The sequence below is a fragment of the Callorhinchus milii genome, unplaced genomic scaffold (genome assembly GCF_018977255.1).
Source record: "Callorhinchus milii isolate IMCB2004 unplaced genomic scaffold, IMCB_Cmil_1.0 Scaffold3, whole genome shotgun sequence".
Classification (NCBI taxonomy): Eukaryota; Metazoa; Chordata; class Chondrichthyes; order Chimaeriformes; family Callorhinchidae; genus Callorhinchus; species Callorhinchus milii.
In genome coordinates, this window is record NW_024704744.1 from 90,322,564 (window position 1) to 90,350,344 (window position 27,781).

At 44.9% G+C, this 27,781-nt stretch overlaps 1 protein-coding gene across 4 annotated transcripts in view; it reads left to right on the plus strand.

Annotated features, from left to right (window-relative positions):
* Positions 1–12,739, plus strand: part of LOC103187635 (1-phosphatidylinositol 4,5-bisphosphate phosphodiesterase beta-1) — a 228,872-nt gene extending 216,133 nt beyond the window's left edge. For 3 of the 4 annotated variants that reach the window (XM_042333658.1, XM_042333660.1, XM_042333659.1), the window contains one exon: positions 10,255–12,739. In XM_042333658.1, the coding sequence (XP_042189592.1) occupies positions 10,255–10,482 (228 nt within the window). In that variant the 3' untranslated portion in view covers positions 10,483–12,739. Of the gene's footprint in view, positions 1–5,295; positions 5,380–10,254 lie in introns of all 4 variants that reach the window. The other variant, XM_042333661.1, reaches the window with a different exon arrangement.
* The last annotated feature ends 15,042 nt before the right edge of the window (positions 12,740–27,781 follow it).

Below are 27,781 nucleotides of genomic sequence, written 5' to 3' on the forward strand. Positions count from 1 at the left end.
CCCTCCCCTCTAATCTTCTAACTCTGCACGTGCCTGTCCAATTCTCTCTTACCCCCCCTATCCTGTGCTCTCCCCAATCAACTCTACTCTTAACACCCCCCACTCCCTCCCCACCCCCCCTAGCAAATCACTCCACCCCCACACCACCTCTGGGAGGAGACGTTTATTCACCTGCCCTCCCCCCCCCACCACGAGTAATTTGGGTGGTGATAAAATTGTACTTATCCATTCAGGAGGCAGGCGATGCTAACCTTTCAGGAATACATTGAAGCTACATTAGTCAGCGACTGCCCTTCATTCCTCATACCATCTGATGCTAAAGGTAGAGCAGTAGCCTTCTCTATGTCACCCACAGGCACAAAGAGGCTCATCACATACATCCCAGACATGTTAGATTCCCACGCTTCCTTCCCTCTTAATATCAAAGCATCTGCTAGGTTAAGGCACTCAGTCCCGTGGTTCGATCATATTCACCAGAATGATACCAGGGCTTAAAGGGTTAAATTACGAGGACACGTTGCATAAACTTGGTCTCTATTCCCTTGAGTTTAGAAGGTTGAGTGTGATCTGATTGAGGTTTTCAAAATAATAAAGGGATTCGATAGGGTAGCTACAGAGAAACTATTTCCTCTGGTGGGGAATCCAGAACAAGGGGTCATCGTCTTAAAATTAGAGCCAGGCCATTAGGAGTGAAATCAGGAGGCAGTTTTTCACCCAAAGGGGAGTGGAAATCTGGAACTCTCTCCCCCAAAAGGCTGTGGATGCTGAATCCATTCACATTTTCAAGACTAAGGTGGATAAATATTTCTTAGGTCAGGGAATCAATTAGATAATTATTTGGGGAGGACAAGTTTGCAGGGCTATGGGGAGATAGGGGGGAAATGGGATTGATTTGGGCAGCTCTTTCAAAGAGCCGGCACGGACACGATGGGCCGAGGCCTCCTTTTGTACTGTATAATTCTATGATTCTATGATCAAGGGATATGGGGCAAGGGCAGGTAATCGGAGTTGAGGTACAGATCAGATGTGATCTATAGAATGGCAGAACAGGCTCGAGGGGCTGAATGGCCTCTTCCTGTTTCTATCTTTCTATGGTCCCTGCGCTATAGTTTAATTAAAACCAGAAGCAGACATGTACAAGGTTTGGTAGGTGGAGGAGTGTGTGTCATGCACTTTGCTCCTGACCCAAGGATGGGTTTCAAAAAAAAATCACTCAACATGATCTCTCAGACTGTAGACTTCACAATGTAATAAATCTTTAAAGACAGTTGTTATTCAGGGAAGAGAGAGAGGGATAGATTGTCACCTTCACACAAGCTCCAAAGTAATCCCTTGAGACAGTCTTGCTTCCAGTGTAGGCACATTACCACTGCAGTAAAGACCAGCCAAGGACCATCTGTACGCCGACACTCCACACAACCAACATCTTAGTCAATGTAAATATATGTTGTTCAGATTGTAAAGTGCTTTGAGACGTGAAATACCTTTTATAAATGTAAATTGTGTTGTCTGAAATGCTGTACACTGTCCAGCGCCTTGGGATGTCCTCCCAACGTGAAAGGTGCTATATAAATATAATCTTGCTGCTGGGAACTCTCTCCTCGCCGGCCTTCCCGCCACCTCCCTCCACAAGCTGCAGGTCATTCAGAACTCTGCAGCTCGTGTACTGTCCCACACCAGGCTTCGGGACCACATCACTCCCACCCTCGCTCGCCTCCACTGGCTCCCCATCCCCCAGAGGATTGATTTCAAGATCCTCATCCTCACCTACAAGGCCATTCACGGCCTTGCTCCCTCCTACCTCTCCAACCTACTATCCCCCTACCTACCTGCCCGTACCCTCCGTTCCTCTGGCTCTGGTCTGCTCCACGTCCCCCGCCCCAACCGCCCTACCATCGGTGGTCGGGCCTTCAGCCTCTCAGCCCCCAGGCTCTGGAACTCCATCCCCCAGTGCCTTCGCCGCTTCCTCCCTCTCCTCCTTCAAGGCCGGTCTCAAAACCTTTCTCTTTGACCGTGCCTTCAGCTCCCCTCTCGACTCTCTTCCCCCTCCTCGCTCCCTCCCTTCCCTCTCCTCACCCTGACCATTTCCCCCCTCCTTGCTCCCTCCCTTCCCTCACCCTGACCATTTCCCCCCTGCTCGGGTCATGACCCAACTGTGCAGCGCCTTGGGACGTCCTCCTGACGTGAAAGGCGCTTTATAAATGGAATCTTGTTGTTGTTGTTGTTGTTGTAAATGGTGTACTTATACCAAAGCCTCTCTTGCGCACCAAAATTTCACCTCATCTTAACCTGTGAGACCATTTTGTCTTAATGTCAGGCGGAATATTATTAAATCTTGCTGTAATTCAGATTTTTTTTTAACAAGCTAAAACTGGGTGAAATTTCGGGGGTTTTGTATCTTTAATAATAATAAATAATAATATTTAATATCAATTATGAAAGGCTCTAATACAGTACTGGGGGAGCGCTGGACGATCGGTAGTTTAGATGAGATGTTAAACCGAGGCCCCACCTGCCTGTCCAGGTGGACGTTAAAAGATCCCACGGTGCTATTGGAAAAGAGAAGGGAGTTTCTCTCTCCTGGTGTCCCGGCCAACAATCCCCCAGATAAAATCAGTCATTCACTGCATGGCTGTTTGTGGGACATTGCTGTGCGCAAATTGGCTGCTGCATTCATTTTCAAAATACATACACACTGCTACACTTTACAGGAAATCCTGTGAGACGCTTTGAGATGTTTCAACATGATATAAGGGTTATTACTAAACAGCACAGATGTGTCTTATGGCTTGATAAGAGTATGTGGGTGGGGTTGGGGTGTGGTACTATCTCAATTTTAACAACAACAGAAAATACTGCCACAGATTTGTTCAGCAACACATGAGTGCTTTCCCACTCATGCCATTCTTCATGTGAACCCAGAGTTTGGCTATGAACCTTCGTCCTCGTATGGAGTTTGATTTCTGATTTCCTCATTCAGATGACAACAACAACAAATTACATTGTATAGCGCCTTCAGTCTCTCTGGCCCAACCCTCTGGAACTCCATCCCACAGTCCCTTCACCTCGCTGCCTCCTTCAAGGCACGTCTCAAAGCCCTTCTATTTGACTGAGCCTTCAGCCGCCCTCCTCCTCGGCCTCCAACCTCCTAATCCCAACCCCCTGCTCGGGTCCAAATCCCTGACTGTCCAGTGCCTTGGGATGTCCTCCCGACGTGAAAGGCGCTATATAAATGTAATCTGTTGTTGTTGTTTTTATGGATTGTCACTGCGTGAAGGACGCTGTGTAAATGGTCAAATTGTTATTGTTGTATTCCTTGAATTTGATACAGTGCCTTTCCTGTCAGCAGGACGTCTCAAAGCACTTCACAGGATTCACTGTAACGTGCAGTGATTGTGTGTTGTGCAGGCGAACACAATCTCATGTATCAGTTAAGATAATCTTTATGCTTTGGAGCTGCCGTGGGAGAGGAAGGGCTTTATTGAGACAGGAAGCATATTATTCCTGGCAGCCAGACAGAGAGGCATAGTGTATATCGGCTGATGTTGTGTTGTACAGACAATGAGAAAATCAGTTACACACTGAACCAAGGCTCACAACACTCAGACTGAAGTGATCTGTTTTCTAACCTAGTGAAATTAATATTTCACATATTTTCTGTTTTACTAACATACCAATGATCTTCAAATCTATTGTTAGTATTTCACTGTAAAGCTCTTGAATCTCACAGGATGCACTATTTTAGGGATTGAATTAGACAATGTTTTTACAAAGAACATCTCTGATCCTGCACTGGTTTGTTGTGTCTGGGGTGTTTCCGGATGAACCTGCCCATTCAGTGCACTGTCAAGCGCTCTGGGATGTTACCCTGTGTGAGGGTCACTATATAAATGCAAGTTGTTGTTGGGACAGAATCCACTGATATCCATTTCTAGGTCCCACTCCCTCGGCTCCTTTAATAACAATAATAATCCTTGAATTTTGAAACAGCGCCTTATCATGTCTTCGAGTCATCTTAAAGTGCTTCACAGAATATACTGTAAAGTGAATTGACTGTATATTTTGTGGGCAAAACCCAACAGCCAATTGCGCACAGCAGTGTCCACACAAACTCAAAGTGGATTGAGTGACCAAATTATTTTTTTCAAGGCATTAATACCCCCAGAAACAACCGGGTTTGTACTTTACTGCTAGGTAAACAGAGGAATGTGGAATAAGGAAACTTGCCTAACATTTCGCCCTGCCCGGGAATCAAACCCAGGTCTTCTCGCTTGCAAGGCAAGTGCTCTAACCACTAAGCTAAAGATTAGAGCACTCACTAAGGTCTGGCCTTTGCTGTGCTGCTCACCCAAAGCAACATCAGGAGGTCTTAAATAAAAACAGAAGTGGTTGGAAACACTCAGCGGGTCAGGCAGCATCCGTGGAAAGAGGATAGACCTTCCCCAGTACACCAGCAGGTGGTTTGAAAACAGTTCCCATTCTCTTCACTGATTACAGAGAACATTACTGGACTGAATTCTCCCCAAACACACATTAAGGTTTAAACACTGGATGACTATTTATAATAATAACAATAATAATAATCCTTGCATTTGATATAGCGCTTTTCACGTCTTCTGGACGTCTCAAAGCGCTTCACACAATATACTGTAAAGTGAATTGACTATATTTGTGGGTGAAACGCAGCAGCCAATTGCGCACAGCAGTGTCCCACAGACAGTCGTGGATTGAAAATGACCAATTTATTATTGTTTTGTTTTTTTGGAGGGATTATTATTAGGTGTGTGGAGTAAGGAAACTTGCCCAAGGTTTCGCCCTCTGCCTGGAATTGAACTCAGGTCTCTCGCTTGCAAAGCGAGTGCTCTAACCACTGAGCTACAGGACTCCATTTAAACTTGACTTGCACCCTACAGATGATTGATCTTTGACTGGTTTCCCACGCTGCGGGCTTCACAATAAAGTCGCTCCCTGATTGAAATTAGCAACAACTTGTATGTTTCTGGCAGCCCTCACGCAGGGTAACGTCCCAGAGCGCTGTGAAAACAAAGGGGCTTTTTTTCCACTCATGAAAGCCGAACAAAAGTCACTGTGAAATCTATTGGTTAGAATGTGCCGATGTATACTGGTTGTTTGACATTATTTAAAAGAATGTGCCGTGTTTCTTCCGCCTTTACCCCTTGCTGTGTCCGCTTTGCAGGATTCTATCAAGTGAAATGTTGGTGTTTATGAATTTCTGTGATGTTTTTGTGATAAATATGATTTCCGTTCTCCCCATGTTTTTTTTTTTTGCTGCAGTATTTGCAAGACGTTGAGGCAGAATACTCTGAGAAAAATATTGTTGACTAATAGTCCTACAGCTCCCTGTGTGTTACTTTCCCTGTAAGTACAGTCAAAGCTAACTATCACTTGTGCGTCAATTTCAATCATTTCCTCTACGTTTTATTATTATTAATTGCATTGGTTCATTACTAAGTTCTCAGAGCTATTGTGTCTGATCGCTCTCACGCACACTCACTCACATTCAACAGTTCATTCAGAATGATTTGTTGATGTCTTGACACATTTGCTGTCCTTGATTTACGTTTTATTTCTGAATAACATGGCTATCGCTGTTTTTTTGGGGGGGGATGCTGGGGGGTGTTCAGCCGAATGTTTGATTCACACGGAATCCCATCACCATGTTTAAGAGTCTCCAAACCAAACCGAGAATTCCATGCATCCCACCTACACATGGAAATCCCAGAGATAGTTTGTTGGAATGGAATGCACACTCTCTCCCTGGAGGGACACATTCTGCTAACTTAATTCCTGAGAGTATTAGATACAGCTTATAATAATAATCCTTGCATTTGATATAGAGTTTTATTACATCTACGAGACGTCTCAAAGCGCTTCACAGAATTTTTACTGCAAAGTGAATTGACTGTATATTTTGAGGGCAGAAACATGGCAGTCAATTTCGCGTAGCAGTGTCCCGCAAACAGTCGTACATTGAGTCACCAAATTATTTTTATTTATTTTGAAGGGATTATTACCCCCAGAAAAGCGATCCGCCAATCGACTAACAACCAGGATCCTATTTACTGCTGGGTAAACAGAGGCGTGTGGAGTAAGGAAATGTGCCTAATGTTTCACCCTGCCCACGAACGGAATCCAGGTCCTCTCGTTTGCGAGGCGAGTGCTCTAACCACTAGACTCCACTCTGCAGATTGGCAAGAGCCAAGGCTTGGGGGACCCCAGAGTGTGAGTTGGGGAAAACTGCTGGAATCTAACCAGCTAATACTGCATAACATTGATATGGATATGACAGTCAGAAGCTGTCACTGATCTATTAGGGGTGATGGACATCACATTTCTTTAAGCCAACACAAACCCATCCTGGGATTAGAGACAGCTGTGAAGCAAAATGCTCTTAAAATCAAGCTGGAGCAATCCTACCAAGGATTTTGTAGTCTGGGCAACCAGTTTGTCCCTTGGCTCTGTGAAGGGTTTGTTCATAAATAGCTTGTGATTATTTGTGAGGCGGGAGGCCGATTGTTCTGCGTACAATCAGTTTTCAATCAATATGTCAGGTGGAGCTGGTCTGAGTGAGAGCAGATCCAGAGGAGAAATAAAAAGCAAAACACTGCAGTTCCTGGAAATCTGAAATTAAACACAGAAGTGTCTAGAAAAACTCAGCAGGTCAGGCAGCATCTATGGAGAGAGGAAAATGAGTCAGCGTTTTAGATTGATGATCTTTCGTCAGAACTGGGGGATGTCGGAAGGGAGCAGATTAGAAGGACAAACAGAAAAGGGAGTGATCTGAAACCTTAACTCACTTTCCTCTTTCCATAGTGGAGTCCTGTAGCTCAGTGGTTAGAGCACTCGCTTTGCAAGCGAGAGACCTGAGTTCAATTCCAGGCAGGGCGAAACCTTGGGCAAGTTTCCTTACTCCACACGCCTAATAATAATCCCTCCAAAAAACCAAAAACAATAATTAAATTGGTCATTTTCAATCTACGACTGTTTGTGGACATTGCTGTGCGCAATTGGCTGCCGCGTTCGCCCACAAATATACAGTCAATTCACTTTACAGTGTGTTCTGTGAAGCGCTTTGGGACGTCCTCCTGACGTGAAAAGCGCTATATCAAATGCAAGGATTATTATTATTATTATTATTATTATTATAGATGCTGCCTGACCGGCTGAGTCTTCCCAGCGATTTCTGTTTTTATTTCAGAGGAGTGTTCCACAAAGTCTTGCCCTTGAACATAGGTTGACTGGCTGTCAGATACAGAGCTCTCTTAATTCACGAGAGAGATTATTTGTGAGAATTTTATTTTCTCAGTTATAATAACAATAATACTCCTTGCATTTGATATACGGAGATGTCTCAAAACGCTTCACAGAATATAATTTAAAAGTGAATTGACTATATTTTGTGGGTGAAACGAGGCAACCAATAGTGCACAGCAGCGTCCCACAAACAGTCATAAGTGACCAATTATTACTCTCGGAAAAGCGATCCGCCAATCGACCAACAACCAGGTTCCTACTTACTGCTGGGTAAACAGAGGTGTGTGGAGTAAGGAAACTTGCCCAACGATTCGCGCTGCCCTGGAATCGAACCCAGGTCCTCTCGCTTGCGAGATGAGGGCTCCAACCACGAAACTCTAACTGAGCTACAGGTTAGAGTGCTCTAACCTTTAGCTCAGTGGTTAATTTATTGTTAATTTGGTCACTCAATCCACGGGTGTTTGTGGGACACTGCTGTGCACAATTGGCTGCCGCATTTGCGCACAAAATGTACAGTAAATTCACTTTACAGTATATTCTGTGAAGAGCTTGAAGACGTGATAAGGCGTTATATCAAATGCAAGGATTATATATAAGCTATAGGACTCCATAGGGCATCTGCTTCCCTCTCATTTGGAATGGAGAGATGGGGCTATGGGTTGTGGAGGGGAAAAGAGAAACCAAAGGAAAACGAAATTCTCAAGATTATCATATACAAGTTTACAAACTTACCGTTTATTATGATTCTCCTTTTGGGGGGGGTGGGTGGCGGGGGTTAGTGGAAGGGGAACTGAGAGGTTTGTTGGTTTTAAATGCCTAAAAGGTAATTGATCCTGTAAAAGTACATTGAAGATCAGCAGCTCTTCATTTACAGTCACTTCAAAGGATAAAAGCCCCCAAATCCTGCAGATTCTTGTGAATGCATTTGTGTTACAGGCAGCGGCAGGCCAGGGCTCATGTAAGGGTTCGGGCAGTAAAACCCACAATAATCTTTGCATTTGATAAAGCGGCGCCTGATCACGTCTTCAAGACATCTCAAAGCCCTTTATAGAATGTACTGTAAAGTGTTTTGTGTATGTTTTGTGAGCAAAATAATGATAATGATGATGATAAATATATTTGTATAATCCTTGGGAGAAGGTCTCAAAGCGCTTCACAGGATATCTGCAGAATATTTGTGGGTGAAACACTGCAGCCAATTTGGACACAGTCATGAATTAAGTGTGATGAGCAATTTTATTTGGAGGACTGTTGGCCGTGACCTCCGGAAGAAACTTGCTTCTCTATTCGAATAGCTCAGCGGGATTTTTAATGTCCACCTGAATAGGACCTCAGGCAAATATCACATCCGAAGAAAAGCTCTGACAATGTTATGAGATGCCCTCTCGGTGTTAGAGGAGCCATATACATGTCATGTATATTGTATAAATTGGATCAGCCTGAAAACAACAATCTTCTGACTCCGAGGTGAAAGTGCTAACTACTGAGCCAGGCAAATCTGAAGAAATTAAGCAGATGGGGTGAAAAAATGCTGCATGGGTTTTAATGTAGATCAATGTAAAATAACATTAAGAAATGCAATATCATCAAATCTGGTAACCAATTGGCAAATATGGAAATATAAAAGCACTTTGATGTGATCAAGTTGAAATTACTTGTGGAGTCCTGTAGCATATTGATTAGAACACTTGCCTCACAAGCGAAAGGACCTGAGTAAGTAGGAACCCAATTGTTAGTGGATTGTCAGATCGCTTTTCTGGAGATAAAAATCCATTCAAAACTAATAATAATAATTTGGTCACTCAATCCACGACTGTTTATGGGACATTGCTGTACACAATTGACTGCCGTGCTTCGCCCACACAATATACGGTCAATTCACTTTACAGTATATTCTGTGAAGCAGTTTGAGACGTCTCGAGACGTGATCAAGCGCTATATGAAATGCAAGGAATATTATTGTTATAAGAACAGGCAGACGCACACACAGTGCATGGAGAGTTTGTACTATCAGTAAACTTGGTATATCACCTGCTAGCACAATGGCATCAGTCACTCAAATAGCTTTTTCATACTGTTTCACTGTGTGTGCTGAACAACAACAACTTGCATTTATACAGTGGCCTTCACGTAGGGTAGTGTCACAGAGCGCTTGACAGTGGCGGAGTTTGACCCCGAGCTAGAGGGAGAGGGAGGTGTCCATAAACACGGATCAAAAAGGAAGGTCTTTAGGCGGGATTTGAAGGTGGGGAGAGAGGGGGTAAGGCGGAGGGATTGAGGGAGAGAGTTCCAGAGTTTTGGGGTGTAATTGCTGAAGGCCAATGGTAGTGCAGAGGGGGTGAGGGACAAACAGGAGGCTGGAGCCGGCCGAGCGGAGGCAGCAGGTGGTGGAGTGAGGGGTAAGCAGGTCGAAGAGGTAGGGAGGTGCGAGGGTATGAAGGGACTTGAAAGCAAGTGAGAGGATCTTGAAATCGAAGCAGAGGGTGGAAAGGAATACCAGTGAATGTTGGTGCCAGACTCGCTTGTGAAAAACATACTGAGGAGCTTGTGAGTTTACAGAGTAAGTTGCTATGACTGAAAAACACGAAGATAATAGTCATGTGAAAATTACACACCTATTTGTAAGACCCCAATGCTGCCCTGATTCAGGCGAGATGTGCCCTGTCTGTGCCCTGTTCAGGTGAATACATTGTCTAAAAAAGAGAAGGGAGTTTCTCTCTCTCTCGGTGACCTGCCAACAATCCGCCAGATAAAATTAGTCACTCACTTCATGGCTGTTTGAGGGACATTGCTGTGCGTAAGTTGTCCACCACGTTTGCCTAGAACATAGAGTCATCACACTTTATAGATAACCTTGAGATGTCCTGAACCTATTTGTACCAAATCCGAAGATTACCATTATAATGATTTACTGCCAGCGAGTGGGAATGTGCCCTTATATCCGCTTTGACGACTCCTGGCCTTTGCTTGTGTTCACAGCTGCAGAGCGAGCTGGATCAGGAATACCAGGACAAGTTCAGGAGGCTCCCCATGGAAATCCAAGCGTTTGTGCAGGACACCCTGAAAGGGAAGTGTAGCGAGGAGAGTGAGCAGGGCAGCGCACCCCTAGCTGTACCTCCCGACAGTGGGAAATCCAGTCACAGGCCGTGCTCAAACCAAGATGATTCCGAAGAGAAGTCAGATCAAGTATTTGACACTTCACTTTAAATTCCACCATGGATTCTGCTGTCCTTTATTCTGCTGCATTGGGGGGAGGGAGAGGGGAGGTGCTAAACAGAGGCTGTGGGCAGGTAACGTGACTGTGTGATTGAGTGAGTGAGTGTTACAGAGAAGTAAACACTCAGTGTAAGGACTGTGTGTGTGTGTGTGTGAGGGGGGTATGGATGTGCATGTTCTGTCCTGGTGTGAACACTCAGTGTAAGGGCTGTGTGTGTGAGGGGGGTATGGATGTGCATGTTCTGTACTGGTGTCAGTAGCGAAATTAATTGTGCAGGCCTGCACTTGATTTCTCAAAGAAAAGTGGGGAGGGTGGGGGGTGTGGGTGGTTGAGATCTACTTAATAGAAGCATCTCGACAGCCAATTAATTAATCCGTAAGACTGCATGTGCACTATTGGTGGTGTGAGACTTGATGTGAGCACAGTTTGCCTGTACACTTTTCACATTGCATTGCTACTTCATGAATGCTGCTTACTTTGAATGGGAGAAGTCCTAAACTTTTTATATATAGTTTTTTTTTGTCCAGTTCTAAAGGGAAGTGAGTTCAGGGATTACCTACCTGCATGATGGAAAGTCTTGAAACACTGGAATCATTGAAATGTAACTGTAATATTGTGAAGTTTGTACTGTGGTTGTAACTTTGAAGTAACTTTGCAGGTTTTTTAAAAAAAGTATTTGACTTCTGTGTTGTGGACAAATTTCAAATTATCAATGGCTTAGAATTTCTTTTTGTAAACCGTTTCCAGAGCAGAAATTCAGCCCATCCTCATTTCCAACGGCTGAAACGTAACATCAGAAGATGTTTACAGCTCGGAAACATATGTAAGATGATTTTTTTGAACAATACAAAAAACAGTTGTAAATATCAAGAGAGAACGAGAGAGAGAGAAACTGGGAGTCAAAAGTGTATTAATGTGCATTAATGTGTATCTTGCCTTGTAATCAAGTTTAATTCAGAAAGTGGGGTCGTTTATGATGTTTAAATGACTGCTGGTGCTTTATCAATCAGCAGTGAATTGAGAAGTGACTGATTGTGATTGTTATCAGGCCCTGTCTGCTTTCCCCTGTGCCTGTGAGTTAGCAATGACCGATCACACTCTCAGCTTTACAGTGGTAAAGAGGGCAGGGTCAATTTGATGATACTAATATTTAAAGTCATTGCTCATTGTTCATCACTGTTCCTACAAATGCCTAAAAAACAAGCTAAACACTAAGCTATTTGCAGTGAAGTGGATCATTACCTTGTAGCGGTCTGCAGTGAGATTATTGTCTGTGTGATCATTGTCAACGTTTTACACAAACCTGTCTACAAACAACTTCTTTATTTTTATATGACGACAAACCAGTTTTGACGAGGAGCTCGCCAAGGCCAGGCGTTTGTAAATGGAGCTTTTGTTTTGTTTGTTTTCAATTGTTTTTACTTTTTAATTCAAACTTTTTAGTTGCAGGTAGTTTGCAAAGATGCGGTTAGTTTTATTGTATTGGGTCTGCCTCGGTGGCTCAGTGTCCGTCCTCTGTATCTGTTTAACTTTTACTTGAATTCGATTTGATAAACCTAAACTCAGTGATGAGGGCGTGTGTGGTGTGAGTCTTGTGCCTTTGAGATGTGTTTGCCTTGTGTCTAAGTGGAAATTGCAGAGTATTCAGTATTGTGGACGTGTGTGTGTGTGTGTGTGTGTTTCTGGGCTGTTCCGATTCTGAACAATGCTGTTTGCCACACTTTATCATGACCTCAGAAGCGCGAGGACAAACGGTGGTGTTCAGCGGTTAACAAATGCAGGTCATTGTTACACCAGGACAGACAGCAACACTGTATTCTGACATCTTACATCAGATAAAACAACAACAAACCGAGTGAAAAAGTCGCCAAGTCTAATCATCAATTATCACAGAAACTGGAAGGCCAGTGATGGGATCATTGTTGAATTGTGTTTTTTTGACTGTATCCTCTGTGTGATGGGAAGCCAGTGGAGTTGGGTGAGGATGGGGGTGATAGGGTCGCGGAACCTGGTGCAGGAGAGGGCACAGGCTGCAGAGTTGGTTGACTGTGGGACAAAGGGAAATTCCTTGGCTCACGTAATAAACAATGTAAATAAAGTCTTTACCAATGATGAATTGTCCTGAAAAATGCATAATGGAATTTTGTATGAACTCTATGCAATTTTGTGGCATGATGTTTCTTCCACTGGTAAATTTCTGTGTGTTCATTACAGTTACAAAGGTGAAATAAAACTTATTTGAACATGTGTCTGTGCTCTCAAACACTCCCTCTTTGTGATAATAATGTTAATAATAATCTTACATTTGATGCAGGAACTGGTGTGGGAGAGGACACAGCTGCAGCGTTCTGGATGATCAGCAACCTGTAGAGGGAAGAGTTGTGGAGGCCGACAAGCAGGGTGTTGGCATAGTTGAGCCTAGATGTGATAAACACATGGATGAGGGTCTCGGCAGCCTGCGGTGAGATACAGTGGAGGAGCCGGGCAATGTTGCGAAGGTGGGGAAAGGCGGAGTGGGTCGTGGCATAGATGTGGAGGATGAAGGACAGTTGAGGGTCAAATAGGACGCCGAGGTTCCATGTTGGCTCTGTGAGGTGTAGAGTGCATTATGAAGGGTAATGCTGTCAGCGCCCGAGGTATGGAGCCATTCCTTTTGACATTCAACCGGAGAAAGTTTGCTATCATGCAGGGCTTGATGTCCGACAGGCAGTCTGTGAGGACAGTAGTGGTCCTTGATTGGAAGGTGCAGGCGGTGAGGTAGAGTTGGGCGTCATCCGCCATGTGGAAGTTGAACCTAAGTCTACGGATGATGTCACCAAGAGGGAACATATAGATAGTGAAAAGGAGGGGACCAAGCACACAACCCTGAGGAACACCGCATGAGACTGAGGAGCTAGAGGAGACCGTTAGTGGAGGCAAAGTGGAGACAGTGGGAGAGGTAGGATTTGACCCAGGCAATTTCAGGTCCATGAAGGTTTAGCTAAGAGGAGAGGTGGTGGATGCAGACGCAAGCAGAGAGAGCTGAGAGCAGACACGAGCAGTGAGAGCGGGAGCCAAGGGTGAACGATCGGGCAGTGACTGGTGCGAGGTACAAAGGCTCGGTTGACAACAGAAGAGAAACCCTAAGAGCAGCTGGGAGCGGATGCGAGGCCAGTGGGCGGGAGGAAACTAGGAGTGGTGGTGGTGGTGGGCCAAACCGAGCTGTTCTGGCGAGAGGTTAGTGCGGGGGCGGAGTCAGTGTGAGAGGTGAGTAGTGACAGCGAGACTTTTGGGAGCGAGGTCGACAGGAGTCAGCAGGTAACGGCAGGACCGAGGTCTCGGTGATCAAGTGGCGAGTGGTGGCCATTACTAGGTTCAGGCGGAGCCGCCATTTCAAGCCTGGGAATCCTCCTTCGGGCTCACCGTGGCACTTGGCGTTGGCTGTCCAGCAGCAGCCACACTCACTGCCCCATTCCCCACTATCACCGCAAGCCCCGCTGGACCCAAACCCTGGGGGCCAACCTTTCCTCCCTCATCCATATTCTCACCCTGCCTGACTATCCTCCCATCTCCCATCACACACATCTCTTTGCCAACTGTCCCTCTGCATCAGCCTACAAAATGTCCGCTCAAAATGTCACGGTAACAAGGCTTTCGCCATCAACGACATCATCGTTGAAACATGGATCACCCCAGGCAACACCTCCCTGTGCCTTGAGGGATCGGAGGTGGCTGGTGTACCGGGATTAGGAGTAGAAAGCAATTTGGAGTAGGATACAGTAGAATATATCGCTTTAGCAAGCTGCCCCAGCACTGTATTGGAGCCTTTCCTAACTGTGAGCTCAAAGTCCTGATGTGAGCTTGAATCCATAGACTTCTGACTCTGAGGTGACAGTGTGAGTGGCTGAGCCAGGCTGTCATCTCTAACCGGATCTCTAACATCCACCTGAAGTGCAGGCAGACAGCTCTTTGCCGGCAATGCAACACTTCCTCAGTGCTCCATTAGGTGTCAGCCTAGACCATCGGCTTTTTACCCTGACATAATAATAATTATCCTTGCATTTGATATAGCACCTTATCACATCTTCGAGACGTCTCAAAGCATTTCACAGAATATACTGTAAAGTGAATTGACTGTATATTTAATGGGTGAAACACAGCAGCCAATTGCAAACAGTCGTGGATTGAGTGACCAAATTATTATTTATTTTTTGACTTTGATGAAATTATTACCCCCAGGAAAGCGATCCTCCAATCGACTAACAACCGGGTTTCAATTTACTGTTAGGTAAACAGAAGTGTGTGGATTAAGGAAACATGCTCAATGTTTTTCTCTGCTCGGGAATCAAACCCAAGTCTTCTCATTTGCAAGGCGAGTGCTTGAACCACTAAACTAAAGGTTTCCATATTAACTGTTGTATGTTTCATAGGCGTACGTGGCAGCCAATTTGCACATAGCACGTGTCACAAACAGCCATGAAGTGAATGATTGAAGTTATTTGGAGGCTTGTTGGCCAGGACACTCGGGGAGAGAAACTCTCTTCACTTTGCAAAGGGTGTAATGAAATCTTAACATTCTTAACATCTACCTCAATTAATACAGAAGAGACCTCGGTTTAACATCTCATCTGAACGACGGCAACTCTGACAATGCAACGCTCCCCCCAGCATGGCACTGGAGCATCAAACTAGACTGAGCTCAGAGTTACGACATAGGGCTTCAACTCACAACCTTCTGATTTAGATGCTAGACTTACAGTTACCAACCTGAGCCAATCAGTATTTAAGCTGTTGCAGAATTGTGTCATGTTTTTAAAAATCAGTCTTAATCCAGAACCTGATTTTCCACAGTTGTCAAAGAGCAATACACTTCTAAATGGAGCCTCAGCTGACGAAGTCTCCACAATTCTGTTCCAATTTGACCAAAATGATCTTGCATCCTGAGAACAGGTGGAATTCGAGGCCTATTGTAAGGTGTTTAGTTTACTTTTTTTTGGTCAGCTGGGTGTCTGACACATGCGGAAATCCATCACCATGTTTAAGAGTCTCCAAACCAACCTGAGATTTCCATGCATCCCACTTATCCAAATAGGCATGGTCGAAGAGGAAGGTGCAATCTGAAGATGAGGAAGGAAGGGGTAAAGCGGAGGGATAGAGGAAGAGTGTACCATGGTTTCAGGATGTAGTAACATGTACAGAAAATGAAATTATCTCATCTAGAACAGTAGAACCAAAGGACATGACCTACGATTGTATCCTGTGAAGCGCTTTGAGATGTCTCGACCACGTGATCAGGCACTGTATCAAATGCAAGGATTATTATCATTGACAAATGTACCCATTTCCACCACCGGAGGGCAATGATTTGTACAAATGTTCAAAACAAATCTGCAGAAACACTATTTCAGTGAGCAAATTGTAAACGTATGCAACAGGTTCCCTAGGGTGGAAGCAGAAAGTGTTGATTCTTTCAATAGATATATAGATTTTATAAATATAGATTTTGTGACATGTGCATGACCTGCAGCTGCCAGGATGGTGGAAAGTATCTAGTAAGTTCTTATGTTCTAACATGGGGCTTCTGACTGAGAGGTTAGAGTGCTGCTGACACAATAGCAGATTCTAGTGTAGGAATAAGACACTTCTATTTTGTCTGATATTAACAATGACACCTGTATATTGTTTGATATTAACAGTGACAATTCTATATTGTCTGATATTAACAGTGTCACCACTATATTTTCAGATATAAACAGTGACAATTCTATATTGTCTGATATTAACAGTGTCACCTCTATATTTTCAGATATAAACAGTGACACCTCTATATAGTCTGATATTAACAGTGTCTATGAGTATTAAATTTCCCCGGGTTTCCTGGCCAACAATCCCTCAAATAAAATCAGTCTCTCATTCCATGGCTGTTTGTGGGATGTTGCTGTGTGCAAACTGGCATTTGGTCCATAAAATACACAGTCACAACACTTTACATTGTATCCTGTGAAGCGCTTTGAGACGTCTCGACAACGTGATCAGGCACTATATCAAATGCAAGGATTATTATTATCATGTTTTACATTGACAAATGTACCCATTTCCACCACCGGAGGGCAATGATTTGTACAAATGTTCAGTACAATGCTTAATCCGATCCCATTACCACACTGTTTGCATGGAGCGGGACTGCCATCCTGCGATTTTAATTGGGGGATTGCTGTCCAGGACACTGGGAGAGAGAGAGAGAGAAAAACTCCCTTCTCTTTTCACCCAGTAACACTCCCAGGAACACCCTCAGTAACACCAAGTAAAGAATTATTCAGTAATATATGGTTTGTAAATTCCTGGGAAGCCCTTTGAGGCATCTTAATGATGTGATAAGGTGCTTTGTGGAGTCCTGTAGCTCAGTGGTTAGAGCACTCGTCTTGCAAGTGAGTTCGATGCCCAGCAGGGCGAAACGTTGGCCAAGTTTCCTTACTCTACATGCCTCTGTTTACCTGGCAGTAAGTAGGAACCCAATTATTAGTTGATTGGTGGCGGGGCTACTAATCCCTTAAAAAATAATATTAATAATAGTTTGGTTACTCAATCCACGACTGTTTTTGGAACACTGCTGTGGCCAATTGGCTGCCGTGTTTCGCCCACAAAATATACAGTCAATTTACTTTACAGTATATTCTCTGAAGCGCTTTGATACGTCTCAAAAGCCATGATAAGGCACTATATCAAATACAAGGATTATATATATTATTATCCTCTACTTGATCGCATTCATACCAAATACCTACTCCTGCCCTCCACCCCTCCTGATTCCAACCCCCTGCTCGGGTCCAAAGCCCTGACTATCCAGCACCTAGGGACGTCCTCACGATGTGAAAGGTGCTATGTAAGTGTAATTTGTTGTAGGTGTTGTTCCAAATGAATTATGAATGTAAAGAAATTTGCAAAATTCTGCATGACCTTAAATTTTAAAGCAAGATGTGCCAAGACTATAATTGGCAATAAAAAGTCTCTTCCAATAGACTGGATAAAGGGCTTCTTTTATATAGCGCATTATCACGTCTACAAGATGTCTCAAATCGCTTCACAGAATATAGTGTAAAGTGAATTGACTATAGTTTGTGTTCAAAACGTGGCAACAAGAGGACCTGGGTTTAATTCACAAACAGGGTGAAACATTGGGCAAGCTTCCTTACTCCAAACAGTCATGTATTGAGTGACCAAATTAATGTTGTTTGTTTGTTTGTTTGTTTATTTTTGAAAGAATTATTAGCCCCGGAAAAGCAATCCGCCAATCGACTTAGAACCGGGTTCCTACTTACTGCTAAGTAAACAAAGGCGTGTGGAGTAAGGAAACTTGCCCAGTATTTTGCCCTGCACGGGAAATGAACCCAGTCCTCTGACTTGTGAGGTGAGTGCTGCAACCATTAAGCTACAGGACTCTGTTGTCCTGTTCAGGTGGATGTGCACAATTCAATTTATTCATTCAGAAAGAGTATAATTTCTCTCTGTGGCTAACAATTTTCCAGATATATTGATTGATCAATTCATGACTGTTTTTCGGACCTCATGTTGTGCAAAACTACACATAGACACACAAGTGCACCTGCCTAAAATACATAGTCAGTATACCTGATGGCAATTACCTGTGAAGCACTGTGGAATATTTTGATGTTATTGGCTCTGCATCAAATGCAAAAATTATTATTATTATCATCGAAGAGCAAAGCCATTGTTATTGTTAATGAGGTGCAATTATCCTGTTAAATCAGGATAGAATAATATACAACAGAAGAGTGGTTCAAGGAATCCTGTTTACAGTGTGAGTCGCAATGTTACCTCTGGCTAATTATTAGCCTTTGACGGAGCACAAAACAATGGCTCAGATTTATACTCACTGTTGGAATCCCTTTTCTGGTCAGGCAGACCTCTAATAGTCCTCTAATAATCTGAATGAGGATGTGGAGCCTCTGGGGCAATGGCAGCAGGTAGTTGGAATTTTTAGAGGTTAAAAGTTAGAATATGTCATGTGGAAGTATAAGACTCATCTTCAACCCCTTTCAATGTCTAGCCCATCTCCATCTCTGTCTGCTCCTCTAGTCCTATTATGCTTATTCCATTCTTCCATCCGTGAAGTCCTGTAGCTCAGTAGTTAGAGCTCCTGCCTCACAAGTGAGAGGACCTGGGTTTGACTCCCAGGCAGGGCGAAACGTTAGCAAGTTTCCTAACTCCACCGACCTCTGTTTACCGAGCAGAAAGTAGGAACGTGGTTGTAAGTCAATTGGTGAATCGGTTTTCCAGGGGTAATAATCCCTTCAAAATAAAATAATTTGGTTACTCAATCCACAATTGTTTGTCCAACACTGCTGTGCACAATTGGCTGCTGCATTTTGCCCACACAATTTGCAGTTGATTCACTTTACAGTATATTCTGTGAAGTGTTTAGAGACATCTCGGAGATGTGATAAGGCGCTATATCAAATGCAAGGATTATTAATATTATTATTACTATTCTTTAACAAGAGCAGTAGGGCCAGAGGAGAGACACCCTCCTGATGCAAAATAATTCCATTCCGATTACAGCAAAAGCACCAAGATTACCACTGTTCCTCTCTTTCCCCCACTCCGAGACACTGCCCCACGTGAAGGGCACTATATAAATGCAACACCAAGAACAAGAAATTATATTTGTATAGCACCTTCCACATCAGGAGGACGACCCAAGGAGCTGGACAGTCAGGGATCTGCACCCGAGCTGGGGACAGGATCAGGGAGTTTGGAGAATAGGTGGTGACCGAAAGCTCGGTCATAGAGGAGGGTCTTGAGATGGTCTTGGAAGGAGGCAAGGGGCAAGAGAGGGGGTGAGGCGGAGGGACTGTGGGATGGAGGGGGTGAAGGGGGCAGAGAGGCTGAAGGCCCACCCACCACTGGTGGGGCAGGCAAGGCGGGAGACATGAAGCAGGCTGAGCAGAGGGAGTGGACTGGTTGATAGGGGTTTAGGGGGTCACAGAGATAGGAAGGACCAAGGGTGTGGAGGACCAGGATCTTGAACTGTATCCTCTGAGTGATGGGGAGCCAGTGGAGTTGGGTGATAATGGGGATGATAGGATCACGGAGCTCAATGGTGGTGTTGTTACTTGCCATGCCCTGTGCTCATCCGACTCTTGTGCACCTGTTTGTTCCTCACTTTCCTCCATCCGTTTTTTCCACACAGCGAATTGTTCAGGTCTGGAATGCATTGCCTGAAAGGCTGGTGGAAGTCGGTTTGATAATAACTTTTAAGAGAGACGTAGATAATTATTTGGGGAGGTCAAATTTGCAGGGCTATATAGGGAGCGCGGGGGAGTGTGATTGATTTGGGCAGATCTTTTCAAAGAGCCGGCACTGACACGATGGGCCAAATGGCCTCCTTCTGTGCTGTATAATTCTATGATTCTACCATCCCTAGATATCAGTCACAAAGCTCAAGATCAGGTTTCCATCAATGTAACAGAGTTGGAATGGATTGAATATTGATCATCACTGTGCGTCAGCTCTCTGGAATAGGCTCCCAAAATTCCAACAACAACAACTTGCATTTATATAGTGCCCTCCATGCGGGGTAGCGTCCAGGAGCGCTTGACAGTGGCGGAGTCTGACACTGAGCCAAGGGGAGAGGGAGAGGGGAGGTGACCGTAAGCACAATCAAAATGGAAGGTCTTTAGGGGGGATTTGAAAGTGGGGAGGGAGGCGCAAGGTGGAGGGATTGAGGGAGAGAGTTCCAGAGTTTCAAGGCGTAGTGTAATGGTTGAAGGTACCTTCAACACCCTCTATTCTGAACGCCTCCTCATCCTCGGTGACTTCAACCTTTATTTCATTCCCTCCTGCTTCATCTCCTCAGACTTCTGCTCTCTCCTCTCCTCTCACAACCTTTCCCTCAACATCCACTCTGCCACCCATATTCATGGTGACCCACTTGACCTGGTGGTTACCCGGGGCCTCAGTACCTCGGACATCATAGTCACAGACATAGCCATCTCCGATCGCCATTTCATTTCCTTTAACTCCTCAATCACTCTCCCCACTGCCACCAAACCCACCTCCATCTCCTATTGCCCCTGGAAAAAAATCTCCCCACCATCTCCCTCCGCTGCGCTGGAGTCATCTGAACTCCTCCACCTCTGGCCTTCCTCCCCGCACTGATTTATCCTCCTCGCTTGCCCCCCTCCACAACTCCCTCTCCACCATTCTTAATTCCCTTGCCCCCCTAACCTCCTGAACTGCCTCCAACTCTCAAACCTCACCTTGGCACACCAGCCACCTCTGCTCCTTCAAGGGTCAGGTGCAAGCTGCCAAATGCACCTGGCTCAAGTCTGAAGTAACGGTCATCCAACAGTTCTGGCTGGACCACATCAAAATGTACTGCTCCGCCCTCACCTCTGCCAAATATCCTTCTACTCCAAGATAATCTTGGAGGCGAAGGACAACCCCAGGCTCCTATTCTCCACCACTAACCGGCTCCTCCATCCACCCTCCCACACTTCTCCCAATCTCTCCTCAAACACTAACTGTGAGGAGATGCTGGAATTCCTCGAGTCCAAAATCGAGGGGATCTGTTCAGCTGCCTCCGCCCTGCCAACTGCCATTCCGTCCCCTTCTCCCCACCCACACTCCAACTCCTACCCATCCCTCCCTCCACATTTTCAAACCTGTCTCCCCCTACTCTCTCATTATCATCATATCCAGCATGAAACATACCATGAAACAACTCCCTTGACCCCATCCTCACCCCTCTCCTTACCTCCCAGCTCCACCTCCTCGCCCCTCTTCTCTCCGACACCATCAATCTCTCCCCGGCACTGTTCCCATCCCCCCCCCCAAAACAGCTATAATCACCCCAATCCTGAAAAAACCTTCCCTGGCCCCATCCCTGCTTTCTAACTCATCTCCAACCTTCCTTTCCTTTCCGAAATATATTCACTTTACAGTGCTTCAAACTGTGAAGCACTTTGAGACGTTTTGAAGATATGATAAGGCAATTGCAAGGATTATTATTAGATTATATACCGGCCCATCTCCAACCTTCCTTTTCTTTCCAAGGGCCTTGAAAGAGTCTTTGCTTCCAAGCTTCGCTCCTTCCTCTCCTACCATCCCCTTCACGAGCCCCTCCAATCAGGTTTCTGTGCTGCTCACAGCACAGAAACTGCCCTGGTCAAGGTGACAAATGACATCCTGTCTTCAAGGTTCTGTCCTTGAATGGTTCAGGTCCTATCTCTCACACCATCTCCAATTTGCCTCTGCCAACAGTTTCTCTTCCAGCCCCCGCACGATGTTTGTGCATGTTCCTCAGGGCTCTGTCCACAGTCTTCAACCTCTACATGCTCCACCTCAGTGACATCATCCGGACCTCAAGCACTGGCAGTATCAGCATCCACGGATGCACACTCCACCTCACCAAGCCAGTCAGGAACCTGGGTGTCTTGTTCGACCCTCAACTGTCCTTTTTCCCCCATATCTGTGCCATGACCTGCTCTGCCTTCCCCCACCTCTGCAACATTGCCCGACTCCACCATTGCCTCAGCCCTCAGGCTGCCAAAACTCTCAAACATGCATTCGTCACCTCAAGGCTTGACTACGGAAATTCCCTCCTTGTCGGCCTTCCCAACTCTTCCCTCCATAAGCTGCAGATCATCCGGAACTCTGCAGCTCATGTCCTCTCCTGCATCAGGCTCCATGACCCTATCACCCCCACTCTCGCCCGGCTCCACTGGCTCCCCATCCCTCAGAGGATAGAATTCAAAATCCTTGTCCTCACTTTCAAGGCCCTCCATGGACTTGCCCCCTCCTACCTCTCTGACCTGCTGACTCCCTACCAACCTGTGCTCCCTCTGTTCAGCAGGCTCCAGCCTGCTCCATGTCTTCTGCCAAACCCACCCTACATCGGCGCCGGGCTTTCAGCCTCTCTGCCCCCACACTTTGGAATTCCATCCCACAATCCCTTCGCTTTTCTCCCTCACTTGCCTCCTTCAAGGCATGACTCAAAACCCTACTTTTTGACCATGCCTTCAGCCACCCTCCTACCCTACTGCTCTCCTCCTTCCAACACTGCCCCACACCCCAAAGCTGGGGTCCTGATCTCCAACTGTTCAGCTCCTCGGGACACTCTCCCGACCTGAAAGGAAGGCACTTTAAAAATGTAATTTTGTTGCTGTTGTTAAATAATCTGGATGTTGGTGAATTGTTAGAGTGAGAATCCAGGCGGCACAGAGGAAGAGAGGGGCTGACTGCACGCATGGGGAATAAATGAGTGCCACAATGCAACCACGTTGTAAGTGAATTTGTGCTTTAGTGATGTGCTTATAACAGCTGCTGCCCTGTAATCAATGCATTAGCTAACATCCAGGTGCATCCACATGCAGGTAGTGCACACAGTGCACTCCCTCCCTCAGTGTAAAAGGAGTGTCCCACAAACATGTACACACCACCTAGCCGGGTCCGTCACTTTCCTGTAACCGAAGATGTTGTGTTTTGAGTTAGTAGCAAATATATAATATTTCTTAGAATAAATATATATTTTCACCAAAATAAATAATAATAATAATAATAATCCTTGCATTTGATATAGCGCTTTTCACGTCGGGAGGACGTCCCAAAGCGCTTCACAGAACACACTGTAAAGTGAATTGACTGTATATATTTGTGGTCGAACGCGGCAGCCAATTGCGCACAGCAATGTCCCACAAACAGTCGTAGATTAAAAATGACCAATTTATTATTGTTTTTGGTTTTGGAGGGATTATTATTAGATGTGTGGAGTAAGGAAAGTTGCCCAAGGTTTCGCCCTGTGCCTGGAATTGAACTCAGGTCTCTTGCTTGTAAAGCGAGTGCTCTAACCACTGAGCTACAGGACTCCACAAAATCCCATGCTGTCTAACAGCTCTGTCAAGAATTTATGAACAATTTATGTTGAGTTGGCAGATCTCCAATCGGTGGGGGGAGGAGGGGAGGTGGTGGGTCAGCATTCAGGGTTAGAATTGACCTCTGATTCAAAAAAGAATGTATTGGCTGCAGATTTACATTCCTGGCAGCATTTCACAGTGAAATATATAAACTGTAATTATCATTAATAACAAACAACAAGCCTCAATGGTGCAGCCTGACGTGAAAGGCGCCGTACAAATGTAATTTGTTGTTATTACCTCCTTTTGTCCTGCACGTTTCACCCACGCAATATACAGTCAATTCACTTTACAGTATATTCTGTGAAGCGCTTTGATACGTTTCAAAGATGTGGTAAGAGTTATATCAAATGCAAAGATTATTCAAATGCAAGGATTATTATTATTATCATCAACACCTCTGTGATCTCATCATCTCCTGTCCTCCACCTAATTTATTCCTTTGTCTTTCTTTCCCTGCCTCTTTCTGTGTTTGTCCTTATAAACAATAACAACAACAAAATTACATTTGTATAGCGCAGGTCAGACAGAGTTATGGACCCAAGCTAGGGGTAGGGGGTTGGGGAGGGTAGAGAGCAGGCGGAGAAGCAGGGAGCTCGAAAGCACAATCAAGGAGGAGGGACTTAAGTTGTGTCTTGAAGTTGGCAAGGGAGGGTGCGAGGCGGAGGAACTGCGGGATGGAGTTGCAGAGGGTGTGTGCAGAGTGACGGAAGGCCCGCCCAGCAATAGTGGGGTGAGCGAGGCAAGGGACGTGAAGCAGACTGGAGCCCGCTGAGTGGAGGGAGCGAGCAGGGTGGTAGGGTGTAAGGAGGTCGCAGAAGTAGGGGGGAGCAAGACTGTGGAGGGCTTTGAAGGTGAGGACCAGGATCTTGAACTGTATCCTCTGTGTGAGTTGGAAGCCAGTAGAGTTGGGCAAGGATGGGGCTGATAGGGTCCTAGTGAGGGAGAGGACACGGGCTGCAGAGTTCTAGATGATCTGCAGCCTATGGAGGGAGGAGTTGGGGAAGCCGATAAGCAGTGAGTTTGCATAGTCGAGCCTCGATGTAATGAAAGCATGTATGAGGGTTTCGATGGCCTGGGTGTGAGACAATGCTCCCTTCCAACATCTCCCAGTCCTCACGAAAGGTCATCGACCTGAAACGGTAACTCACTTTCCTCTCTCCATAGATGCTGCCCGACCTGCTGAGCGTTCCCAGCCATTTCTCTTTTTATGTCAGATTTCCAGCATCTGCAGTATTTTGCCTTTAGTTTTTTTAAAACAATGCTTTTTTAGCTCATTTAGCACTCTCACCTATAAATCAGAAGGTTGTAAATTCAAACCACAGTTAGAAGTTTGAGTTGATAATCTAAGATGATACTCCGATGCGGGTTTGGTGATCTGCATTACTGGGGACATTAAACCGAGGGCCTGGATGTCTGCCTGCTCAAGTCGATGCCAAAGATCCCATAAAATAAGGAAAGAAAGGGGAATTTCTCCTGGCCAGCAAATAAATTGGTCATTAACCTCATGGCTGTTCATGGGACAGTGCCACAAAATGTGTTTGCCATGTTTGCTTATAAAAACTGTTACTTGACAATAATTGCCTGTGAAGCATTTGAGAAGTTTTAATGTAACGTGCTTAAAAATCTAAATTTGTTCCTTCTATAATTGGATTTGACTGGGCGGACAACTTGAGAAAATAGCACCTAAGGTAATTGGTGAGAATTGAATAATCTTTGCTCTGCTAATCCTTAAACTCCAAAGGCACTCCGGGATTGATTTCAAGATCCTCTCACTCAATTTCAAATCCCTTCATGCCCTCTCACCTCCCTTCCTTTCCGATCTGCTTACCCCCCATTCCACCACCCGCTGCCTCCACTCAGCTGGCTCTGACCTCCTGTTTGTCCCTCGTCCCCGCCACTCCACCATCAGTGGTCGTGCCTTCAGCCACTACACCCCAATTCTCAATCCACAATTGTTTGTGGGATGGTACTCTCTCCCTCAATCCCTCTGCCTTGCCCCCTCCCTCCCCTCCTTCAAGTCCCGCCTAAAGACCTTCCTTTTTGATCGTGTTTATGGTCAACTTCCTCCTCCCTCTCCCTCTGGCTCGTTGCCAGACTCCGCCACTGTAAAATGCTCCGGGACACTACCCGCATGAAGGGCACTGCATAAATGCAAGTTGTTGTTGTTTTAGATAGGAAGCTGGCAGGAAAGGTAAGAGAGTCCCTCAGTGAAGGAGAATGCAACCCAACACTTTGCTGTCTAAACATGAAGAATAACCCTTCACTTTGATAAGTACTGGGAAGGAGCCTTTGTGAACTGTACCCCACTATAAGATCAGATATTTGAGTATATCCGAGCACCCCGCCCGCCAGCTTGGAATCAGGCTCTGCCACTATTAAACTACTCTGCATGGAGGGCGCTATGTAAGTACAAGTTGTTGTTGTTGGGAATGGGATCGAAACAAACTCCTAGTTTTTTACTCCAGCCACCTGTTGCTGTCCATTAGATTCAAGCCTGTAATCATTTCTTTATCCATTATTCGATATATAAACCAACTGATCTCCTGGATTATATCCCAGTTGTGTAGGTAATGAGTCCCACAAATGTTATTCAGTAATTCATCCCATTTGATCCTCAGCGTTTTCCTTGAATACTTCTGTTCACCCTTCCTCTCCCTCCAAACGTTTTATATATAATAATCCTTGCATTTGATATAGTGCCTTATCAAGTCTTCGAGACGTCTCAAAGCGCTTCACAGATTTTACTTTAGAGTAAATTGACCGTATATTTTGTGGGCAAAACATGGCAGCACATCCCACAAACAATCGTGGATTGAGTGACCAAATTTTGTTTGTGGGATGTGAGCTGCCAATCAAAAAGTGAGCTGCCAATCGACTAACAACTGAGTTCTTACATACTGCTAGGTAAACAGAGGCATGAGAAGTGAGAAAACTTGGCCAATGTTTCGCCCTACCCGGGAATCCCACCCGGGTCCTCTCACTTGCGAGGCTAGTGCTCTAACCACTGAGCTACAGGACTCCATATATAAGTATATATGGGAATAGGAAGACCAGGATTCAATAGAAAAACAGAAATTCACTGATGTTCATTTAAAAGTCACAATAAAATTTATTAAATAAAAAACACGTCAACATTTGATTTACAAAGTAAAACACTAGGATAAATCTACTCATGCTAAATAGTCCAACGAACTGTCATCTCCTTTAAAAGTATGCTCTTTATCCAGAGAGGAGGGGCATCGCTGTGTAAATACAGATTTTTTTTACTATAGTCAGTTCTTGCAAATCATGTTCACAGGTTTTAAAAACACATACCAAACAGTCAATGCATCCACCAAGACACATTGCAGGAGAAGCCATTTGGTGTGTATCTCTGACAACTGGAGTTTGTTCCCCGTGTGTGTGTGGTGATTACTCAAGTTTGGGGGACGAGAGCGGAGATAGTGGCCAATGCAATCCTGCCCTTGAACAGTAGAACTATACAGTACAGAAGAAGGGCATTTGTCCCTTCCTGTCTGTTCTGGCTCTTTTTAAAGAGCAATATTTTCAGTGCCATTTACCTGCTTCATACCCCCTGTAGTTTATTTGCTTCCTCATCTGTTGTCCACACATATGCTTCCAGTATGTTGATGAATGAGATAAATACCTGGATGATAATAATATAATAATCCTTGCATTTGATATAGCGCCTTATCACATCTTCGAGACGTCTCAAACCGCTTCAGAGAATTTTCTGTAAAGTGAATTGACTGTGTATTTTGTGGGTGGGTGGGTGAAACACGGCAGCCAATCGCGCACAACAGTGTCCCACAAACAGTCATGGATTGAGTGACCAATTTTTTTTTGAAGGAATTTTAAGAGTTTGAGCCACCACAGCCCATTCCACATGGCAACATCTTCTCCAGTTGCACTTCCCGTGTTCTCATCATATCTGCTTGCTTGCACCCTTCTGTTGGGTTTCACTATTGAGTTTGATTTGGGAGTTGGAAAACTAGAGTCTCCATTTAATGTGACAAAACTAGTTTGCAGATATTGCTTTTCAGACCCTGGCACTCCCTCCTCCCAGCCACCCAACCCCTCCTTCCCCCCACCGGAGAGATCATTCCTCACATAATTGACATCAGATGAACAACCAGCCACAATGAGAGGGAAGGGGTACATTCCTTACCCTCAACCCATACACAAAAATAAGGAAAAACAGACAGGCTATCCAATAGCTTAAATAGATATTGGAAGAGTAAAACACTCACAATACACACCCACAGCGATATTGTTCTAAACCATCCCAGAAAACTAGTTCTTGGTTTAACAAACCAACTGAAGATACAATCCATCTTGGTATTATTTTTGCTATAAAAAGGCCACTAATGTT